Source organism: Equus asinus, chromosome 17 (genome assembly GCF_041296235.1).
Source record: "Equus asinus isolate D_3611 breed Donkey chromosome 17, EquAss-T2T_v2, whole genome shotgun sequence".
Classification (NCBI taxonomy): domain Eukaryota; kingdom Metazoa; phylum Chordata; class Mammalia; order Perissodactyla; family Equidae; genus Equus; species Equus asinus.
Window position 1 is genome coordinate 33792166 of NC_091806.1, and position 10336 is coordinate 33802501.

Genomic DNA, 10336 nt, shown 5'->3' on the forward strand with positions numbered 1-10336 from the left:
GATTAGGCACACATGTGTGGTGACGGATCATAATTAGTCTTTGGGTGGTGAACATGATGTAATCTACACAGAATTTGAAATATATTTTAATGTACACCTGAAAGTTTTATAATGTTGTAATCCAATGTTACTTCAATAAAAATAAATTCTAAAAACCATGATTAAGTAGAACTGATGTCATACTCTTATATAAATTCCTTTCCTTCCATTCCACAAATTCAATGAACAAACACTAATAGCTTCTTACAGGTCAGGCACTTTTCTAGACACTGCGAATATAATGGAGAATTAGATCTGCTAAGTTCTCTGGAGCTCTTTAATGCACTGTGGTAAGGGAAATGACAAAGAAGTGCACATAGGAAAAAAATATTTATTGGCTTAGATACAGCTTTTCCTTTCTCAACTAGTCAAACTAACTTATGTCTGAGGCAATAGTATGAACAGTTAGACAGGTAGTTCCAGATTCTTACCCCTGCTGTAGGCATATATTGGAGCTTTAAAAATAAGACTGTATAAGTTCTAGGTCACATCCAACTGTTAGGAAGTCACAGGGAGTGAAAGACAATGAAGATCCTTAAAACTAAGTCTCTACACATACTGAATGGTTGTGTCCCTGTTTCCTACTGCATGTCTGGACACCACAGTCCTATCTTTCATCCCATTGCCTGGACACCAAGAACTTCTACAGTATTTCACGTTTGTGCCCTGCTTGCTGTCAATTGCTCTTTAAGGACTATGTTCTATCCGCTTAATTTCTTGCTGGTGTTCCTTCTCAATATCGTTGTGCCAGGTAGCTGATCCTTTGTGCCTGTGCCATCTTGCTATACTCGTCTATTTATGGTTGAGGCATGACAATATGTGACAGCTAATATTTTAAGAAAATATCTCAATTATATTCTTGCAGCTTGATCCACAATCTGTAATCAGGCTATCCCCTTTCAGAAAGCATAAGTCTTCTCTTCAGTCTTCTCATGGATGACTTCATCTCGTGGTTCCTCAGGGTGTAAATCATGGGGTTCAGAACAGGGATGATGACAGTGAAGGTGATGGAGACAGCTCTGTCCATGGGGCGGGCAGTGAAGGGCCAGGCATAGACATAGATGCAGGGAACAAAGTGCAGTGTCACCACAGTGATGTGGGCTGTGCAGGTACAGATGGCTTTCTTCCTGCCTTCTCCAGTTTGAGTTCTCAGCATCATCAAGATCACTGTGTATGACACAAGAAGAAGGACAAACCACAGGGTAGTGACCAGGCCATTGTTGGAAATCATTAAAAGCTCAATGACAAAGGTGTCAGTGCAGGCAAGTTTGAGCACCTGCGGGACATCACAATAGAAGCCATCAACAACATTAGGTCCACAGAAGGGGAGGGGTAGCAAAAGGGAAATCTGCACAATGGAGTGGACAAAGCCCCCCATCCAGGAAGCCACAATGAGGGCAGTGCATCTCCCCCTACTCATGATGGTCACATAGTGCAGGGGCTTGGAGATGGCCATGTAGCTATCAAAGGCCATCACAGAGAGAGAAAAAATGTCTGCTCCACCGAGGAGGTGGAAGAAAAACATCTGTGTGATGCAACCGTTGAAGGAGATGGTCTTTCTCCTTGAAAGAAGGTCTGCTAGGACCTTCGGAGCAGTGATGGAGGAGAAGCAGATGTCCAAGACAGAGAGATTGCGGAGCAGGAAGTACATGGGGGTGTGAAGGCGAGGCTCACAGGCCACAGTGATCATGATGGCAACATGTGCTAACACAGTTGTTACATAAATCACAGCTCAAAATAAAAATAAGAGCAAGCTTAACTCTTGAGACTGGGTAAGGCCAAAAAAATGAATTCAGACACCCTGGTATGATTTCTCAGGGCCATTGGATGATATTTCCTCCTCCAAGTACAGCTTGGAAAGAAATAATATTACTTAGGTAATGAAATCAAAGTTTTACCTCATACAGAAAATGAACATACATAAATATATCTTATTCTTCATGAACTATCTGTGTTACCAGGGAAATCACTCAGTTCTACTTGCTTCAGTTCCCTCATTAGTACAAGTTGAGTTTTGAGCTAGATCATTTGCTTTCCTACCATACTTGATTGGGGACTTTGTGATCTTTTAAAGTTCACCCCTAGAAGTTGCTGAGGAAGAGATCTAAGGAAGGCTTTATGGAAGGAATTATGGGTTCCCTACATCTTCGTGAATCAGAGCAGCTCTGATTTTATTCAAGTTTCACTTTGTTTCTATGGCTTAAAAGCCATTGGAATAAATCAACCCTCAAATGCCTTTCAGTAACAAGATGATATGGGTCAATTTGAACAGCATATTATTGTTTTAAAAGCTACTGCACACTTAATTACAATAAAATTTCCTAATATCCCTCTGAGTTTAGGGAGAAAGCTGTTATTCCCACTTTAATAATACCAAAACTGAAATCAATAAGTATAAGCCAATTTTCCAAAGTAATTCAGAAAACCAGTGGCAGAGAAAAAGTAACACAGTTTTCTTCTGTCTCTTAGTTCTAGGATCTTTCCATTATACCACACTGCCTGCCAGTTTCAAAATATATAAATCCATGAATAATTTGTGTAAGGAACACTCTACAGAACTTTCAGTGGTGAGTTTTATTAGTTCCTCAATTTCCTCTTTCCATCAATGGAATTTTAGACCTTGCAGAAATGACATCTTCTCTTCAATGTTTTATTTCATTTCATAGATACTAAGAGGTCAAGGGTAAATGATGAATTTAACACAAAGAAGTTGACAAAGATGGTGATGGAGATGATTATGTTCACAAAGGTCCAGACATGCATGCATAGAGAACGAGCATGAAATTCAAGGTTACCACAGAAATGTAGGCAGTACAGGTAAATGTGAATTTCCTCCTGTGCCCTTCCTATAAAAGATAAACAGTTTCTAGTGAGCTTGGGATTTTCACTTTCTGATGGAGTAAAATAAACACAAGATGGAAGCAATGGTTGTTCCCCATCCCTGAGGGTTGGTAGGTTCTCTTACTATAGAGTCGTGGCTGAGGAGGAAGGGGCAGATCCAACTTAGAGGATTTTTATTTCCTTGTATTTTTCCCGTATGAGTCAGGAGTAAGCAACCTTTGGTTGTTTGAAGATCAATTAAGGAAAAATAAAGTTCTTAAGAGGCCCAAGTGACAAGTATAAGATCACGCAGGAAGCTAGTGATGGAGTTAGACTTTGACATTCAGCCCATGTCATTTCAATAATTTATAAGAAGATTTATGATGGTGGCAGCGGTCACAAAGTTAACTCAGAGTTATAGGTAAAAGCCATCTTCAGCCTAAGTATCTGCCTGAATCACCTGGCATTACCTTATTGATAGATGGTCACTGTCCAGATCAGTGCCCAACTGGGAAGCATCATGATTGGTCTGTGTAAAAACAAACTTTGGGAAGGTAAGAGTCTTGAAAAACTATGTGGATAAATAAGCCCAAAACACATGTTGCCTCTCATTTGCTCTGGAGAATTTGATGACTTGTCTTGTTTTCCCAGTTTATTCAGTCTCTGAGGGCACACTTACCTCCACAGCATGTACTGATAGGCAGTATGTTTTATCCAAAAGACTTATATTGAGCCACCCACATGCAAGAGACCTGGGCACTGTTACAACTCTCCTGAGGGTACTACTTTTTTCACTTCTCTCAATTTGTCCCATTCTCCTCATCCTCACTTAAACCTTTATCACTTCTCCTCAGATTGTTGCAGGAGTTCTGTAACTGGTCTCCTTTTCTTCCGTGTAGTTTTCTCTAATTCATCCTCTCTGTTGTTTGCAGAAATATCTTCACAAGTCATAAATGCGACCATTTATTCCCTTGCTGGAAAATTTCTAGTAGTTCCCTATTGCTTATAGAATAAAGATTAAACTTTTCTTATAGCATCTAAGACTTCCCTCCATCTTCGATATTATCTAGTGCCCTGTTTCCTTTGATTCTGTTTCAGGTGTTTAAATGTTATACACATTCTTATGCCTTTGGATCTGTGATCCTGTTGCTCCCTCTACCTACCCTATCCTCCCTACTCTCAGAATCTCCCATCTATCCATCTTCACAAACACTGACCTTTCGACACTCGGGTCCAGAGACTCCTCTTCTGTGAAAACTTCCCTGACACCCCTTTGTGACTCATTCCCTGCGCTGACTTCTCTTCTGGTATTTTTAACAGTTTCTTCTAATTATATGTCTCTTTTCCCTTAGCACACTATAATTTCCCTATTATACCTCACGTTCATCCTGTCTGCTCAGTATTTCATCCATCCTAATATCATCAAATCTTCACTTAGTATGGGGCATGCGTTAGGTGCTCAATAAATGTTTTGTTGCTTTTTTAAAGATTGACACCTGAGCTAACATCTGTTGCCAATTTTCTTTTTTTCCATTCTTTTCCCCAAAGCCCCCAAGTACATAGTTGTATATTTCAGTTGTGAGTGCCTCTGGTTGTGCTGTGTGGGATGCTGCCTCACCGTGGCCTGAGGGGTGCCATGTCCATGCCCTGGTTCTGAACCGGCAAAACCCTGGACTGCCCAAGCAGATTGCATGAACTTAACCACTCGGCCACAGGGCCAGGCCCTCAATAAATGTTTCTTAAATTTATAAATCTAGCTGGTAAGTGCACATCATTACTTATAAGCATTGGCATTGGAATGTGAGTGAGGGAGAAGGATCTTGATGAACACAGGCTAAGAAACTCTTTTGTTAACATCTTTGATATGGCCTGAGGGATGCCAGATAGAGATTTGTTTTCTGATCCAGGCTATAAAACACCTTTGTGACCTTGAGAAAGTCACATTGCCTCTCTGTTCCTTGGATTCTCAGTTGTAAAATGTGAGGGCAATCTAACGTGATGTGGTGTAGGGCAATGTTAAGAGTTTTCAGGTAGGGCAAATTTGGGTTGGAATTTTGCCTCTTCCTCATTTGTTACATGGAGCAAGTTCTTTATTTTCCTTCAATTTATTCCTCTGCAAACTGGGAAGCATACCACTTACTTCAATGGGTGGCATAAAGAGTAACTATGATCATGTTTGTAACGTACCAAGATCAGAGTGGACAATTAACTTGATTCATTTCCCTTTTTCCTGAAAACAGAATCTGACCTGCCTATCATGAGGGTTATTTATGAAGACATATGTAGAATATTCTATTGAATAGCAATAAAATGCGATTCAATAGAAGTACAACTTCTCTTTGAACCAACTTAACTATTTTTGTTTCCATGAACTTGCATGAATTAACCAAGTGGACTTGAGCCTTCAGCTCTGGGTCATTGGGTTCAGGAATAAGACAGGCTCTGGATCAAAGGCTAAAGAGACCCAGTGAGTCATGGGCAGTGTATGGAAATAGGGTTGCCTTTGAAACCTCCACAGTTTTTAAGATAATTTGAGGTTAAGATTATGTTTTTTAAGGAAGCACCAATGTTGTGGAAAGAGGCTCCATGATCCCATGGACAAACCCTAAGCTAGAATAAAATCTGCTCCTTATATGCAACTCAATTGTTCCATCAAATACAAGCTGCTTTCTCTTTTACCATGCTGACTCCATCTCTGTGGCTCCTTCTTCTTAAGGAGACATTCCTCCTTTTCCAGTATTTAAAATCTACTTCTTTGTTTTCCGTTACTAAAATTTTCAGCTATTTTTGCAATATCTTATACACTAGGTACATTTTCATGCACATCCTATCCATGTATAATCCACAATGTCCCACACTCTGACAGTTCAATGTTCTTACCCAAATCCTTCAGTATCCAAGCTGGAATTTATGCCATCTGAGACTGGATAGCTGGGCCTCAGTGTGTATGGTTCTGGGGAAATATCATGTTAGAAGTTGAAGTCCTTCTGCAGGTTAGTTCGGTATCTTCTCTTAAAACTTCACATTGGAAAGGGCAGACTCAGAGAGTTACATCATCATGGCTCTTCATCTGGTCCCAAAGCATCCCTATCACATACAGTAGTCCCTTAGGCTCAAGCCTAATATGAGAATTAGCAAAGCGAATTTTATTATATCTGAGTGTGGAAATAGAATGGACATTCTTATGACAGTGTTGGAGTTCCAGTGGGAGTTATTAAATATTTTCCAAGTCATTATTGGACACAAATCCACCCATATGTGCACACACATACATATGCATGCACTTACAGACACACACAAACAAAGATGCCCACATTTCTATGCTTTCCAAATTCTTGCAAGGCCCCAGAAGACATATGCTATTTATTCTGTGATTCTTTGAATTTCGGGGAAACATGTTAACAGAAATATCTAATGCCATGTTATCATTCATTCTCAGTGTGGGCAATGTGACCAAGGGGGCAAAAATTGGTTATTGGTAGCCAAAAAATCTTAGATATTGCAATGATGTGTGGTCCTTCAAAGATCTTTGGTGTGTAAAAAGATATACAGTATATCTTTGGTATTACATTTTCTTGTGGGAAAGCAATTAGTAAAAATACCTAATAAAGCTCCTTGAGGGGGGCAATAATTTTAAAAAGTTTGAGAAGCACTGCCATGTGGTTAAGAGTCTTGGCCCAATGTCTCTGTCTTGTAGGACTCAGAGAAAATCACAAATGTATGTCATCTACTAGGACCATTTTGCAAGTATTAATGCATCATAACAATTTCAAAAGAATGGTCTATATGTTGAAGTTTCCTGAGATTTCTTATTCCTCTTGGCCAATTTTTAATGACTTTTGGAGGCTGAAGGGTAGAATTTGAAGCAGGAATAAAGAGAGAAGGGAGATTTATTGTCTCTCTACATAATTACATTTTTAGAATCGTCCTCTTGGGAGAGAGGTGGGTTACAAAGAAGACCCAGTGGCTATTCCTAAATGGCCCTGCCTACAATGTGTTTCTTTTCTCTCCTGCTACAAAAAATGGATCTTGAGTGTGTGAAAAGGTATTTTTTTTTTACCAGTCATTTATCTTGAATTGTCTGTGCATATATAGACAATGTTGAAGATTCTGTACTCAAAATATTAAATCAAGAAGTGATTTTAATAATCAACTGGGAATAATCAGAGAAGGCAGAGAAATCTCAGAGACACTAGAGAAAGCATGTGAGAAAGAAATACATCCATATTCTGTATATATGCACATTTAGGAATATTATAACGGGAAATCATTTGTATGCCTGATTAATTCCAGGAGCAATACTAATTTTTGCAGCTATCATCCTCTCAACATTTGTAATTCTTCACTCTCTTGGCAACCTTGTGAGGAGACAATGTTATTTCCATATTACAGGTAGTAAAAGTGAGGTAAAGTATGTTGGCATGAGAGTCACAGATTACAACAAAATAGCATTAGGTTATTGATTTTAGTCTTATACCTCATTCCTCTCCCCAGTCTGCAAGCCCAATATCTCATGTTGTTCAACCTCATCTCTTCTTTTTGTTTCTATATTCCTTCTAATAGAGTTAAGCGTCTATGAGGATGTAGAGAAATGACCGTGGAGAAAAGAGATAGCTGTCTCTTACTCCCAGGATAGTGGTTTGAGAAAAACTAATCAGAGTTAGATTTCCATCTCAATCTGACTGCTCACCCCAGTTTACTGCTCTCAGAAAACCCAATCCTTCTCTGAAGTCTCTTCATGGCTGATTTCATCTCTTGGCTCCTCAGAGTGTAGATGATGGGGTTCACCATGGGGGTGATGACCGTGTTATTGATAGACACAGCTATGTCCATGGGCAGTGTAGTGAAGGGCCGGCAGTAGATGTAAATGCAAGGCACAAAGTGAAGAGTCACCACCAGGATGTGGGAGGTGCAGGTGGTGAGGGCCTTGTGCCGGCCCTCCCCAGAGTGAGATCTCAGCATCACCAGAATAATAGTGTAGGACCCCAGGAGCCCGAGGAACCACAGGAGTGTCACCAGCCCATTGTTAGAGATCATAAGGAGTTCCAGAGCAAAGGTGTCAGTGCAGGCCAGTTTAACCACTTGGGGCACATCACAGTAGAAGGCATCTAGGACATTGGGCCCACAGAAGGGGAGTGGAAGTAAGAGAATTATCTGGACAATTGAGTGCAAACCACCACCCACCCAAGAGGCGACCACCAAACCCACCCACATCGATCTCCTCATAATGGTCACATAATGCAGAGGTTTGGCAATTGCAAGGTATCTGTCATAGGCCATCACAGAGAGGAAAAAAATATCTGCCCCACCAGCAAAGTGGAAGAAGAAGATCTGTACCATGCAGCCATGGTAAGAGATGGTTTTCCTCTCTGATAAAAGATCCACCAGGAACTTGGGAACGGTGACAGCTGAAAAAACAATGTCCAGGACTGATTTGTTCCTCAGGAGAAAGTACATGGGAGTGTGGAGGTGGGACTCACAGGTGATGGTCAGCACAATGAGTGCGTTACCCAGCACAGTTGTTACATACACAGCAAGGAAGACCACAAACAAGCAAAACTCTAGCTCCCGGAAGCGAGTGAGTTCCAGGAAGACAAATTCCTTCACAGTGGTGTGGTTGCTCTGGCCCATGATGGGGACTACCCTCTGCTAGGTCTACCTTAGGAGAAGATATGTTAGGATTAGGAGTATGCAGTCATGAGGCGGCAATATCATTTATCATATATTGTTATAAGGCTCTTGCAAGTATCCAGATCATAACGACTACTCAGAAAAACTGTGCTAGAGTCTCCCTTTTCATTGTGTGGAAACTCTTTATCCTGGTGATTTTCCTTTCTTGTTGTAAAACCCTAGGTTGACAAGAAGAACCATCACACTCCTATGTCCTTACTCTGACTAGAGGGAGATGGAAAGGCTATGGTCATTTGACCATGGCTTATTTTCTATCCTGCAGGAATAACTTCTTTACATGTATGCAAAGCTTTATAATTTACTAAAAGCTTTCACCTGCAACATTTCATCTTGATTTTGATTCTTGTGGTGTCTCTGTTGGCTCTGTAGAGTAGTTATGATTATCTCCATTTTACATAGGAGAAACTGAAGCTTAGAGCAGTTAATGACTTTCCCACATTTGCAAAATCACAAAGTTAATAAGTGGCAAATCAAGGATTTGAACCCAAATAATTTTTCCGACTTGACAGAGACTCCCTTCTTGACGAGATTTTAGTTAGGCCCTTCTGAGCCCTCTTCTCAACTAGGTGTCAACCTCGACCTTACACATTTTTCCTGGATAAGCTCAGTTTTAGCAAGAATCCTGCTAAATCAGTTTAGCAAGAAGCCCCTACCCTTGATATCTGATCAAATTTCTCAACCCCCACCCTAGACATCTAACTCCTTGTATCAAAGTTCTTGGCTTGTCTTTAGCAAGAATCCTGTTAAGCCAATTTAGCAAGAATCCCCCTATCCTTGCATTCTCCCTTTAGTAATTCTCTATCCACTGACCCTCTCCCTCTGTTCATTGGCTATAAATCCCAACTTCTCCTCATTGTATTCGCAGTTGAGCTTAATCTCTCCCCTCTATTGCAATAGTCTTGACCTCTACTGCAACAGTCTTGAATAAAATCTGTCTTGCCATTTTTACAAGTGTCTGGTGAATAATTTTTATTTAACAGTCTCCAGAGGTTTTTCCACTGTAGCATTCTGCCAGATCAGAGAGTGTGGGGCTTACTTTGCTATATCAGAATTATAGTGGGTAGATTAACTTTACAGTTAATTAAGTAGCCTGACTAGTTAATCCTCATCTCCTTTCATACAGGAGAGAAGAATCAGGCCCTCATAAGTACTCCTCCATGTGCTCTGAGACACTTGGATCTCACTTGGTCCACAAGGCTCTTGGTTGAGTGTAGAGCTGCAATCATCACTCAGAGCACATGAAATCATCACAAACAAACTCATCATTAAAACTTCCAGACCTCAGTGGTGACTTAATCTGATCCTCCTTACTTTAGGGGTGAATGGAGAAGGGTATTTATTTTTCTAGAATCAGTCTATGGATTGGTGAAAGATACATAACTTTAATAAAAATTTTCCGAGTCCTCTTTGAATTTTTGCCATGAGAATACTTAATATCTACCCTTTAAACAAATTTCAAGCATACAATAAAGTATTGTTAACTATAGTGCATTACATTTCCAGGACTTATTCACCCTGCATAACTGAAACTTTGTACCGCTCATATCCCTTGACTAGCATCTTCCCATTTCTCTCTACCCCAAGCCTCTGGTGATCACCATCCTACTCTCTGCTTCTCTGAGTGGAAGACATTATGCTAAGTGAAATAAGCCAGCCACAGAAAGACAAACACTGCATGATCTCACCTATAGGTAGAATCTAAAACAGTTAAACTCTTGGAAAGATAGAGAATTTTAACCTGGGATTAAATATAACCTCAAATTCCAGGGATTTTCTTCTGTTGCTA

General features: G+C 40.2%; 2 protein-coding genes across 2 annotated transcripts; both read right to left on the minus strand.

Moving 5' to 3' along the window:
* Positions 1-928: 928 nt before the first annotated feature.
* On the minus strand, positions 929-1729 carry LOC123278104 (olfactory receptor 4D11-like). Its single transcript, XM_070487394.1, has one exon. It carries the CDS (start codon positions 1727-1729, stop codon positions 929-931), a length of 801 nt encoding a protein of 266 aa, XP_070343495.1.
* Positions 1730-7545: 5816 nt separating this feature from the next.
* Positions 7546-8490, minus strand: LOC106846464 (olfactory receptor 4D6). The gene has a single exon (XM_014865270.2). It carries the CDS (start codon positions 8488-8490, stop codon positions 7546-7548), a length of 945 nt encoding a protein of 314 aa, XP_014720756.2.
* Between the last annotated feature and the right edge of the window lie 1846 nt (positions 8491-10336).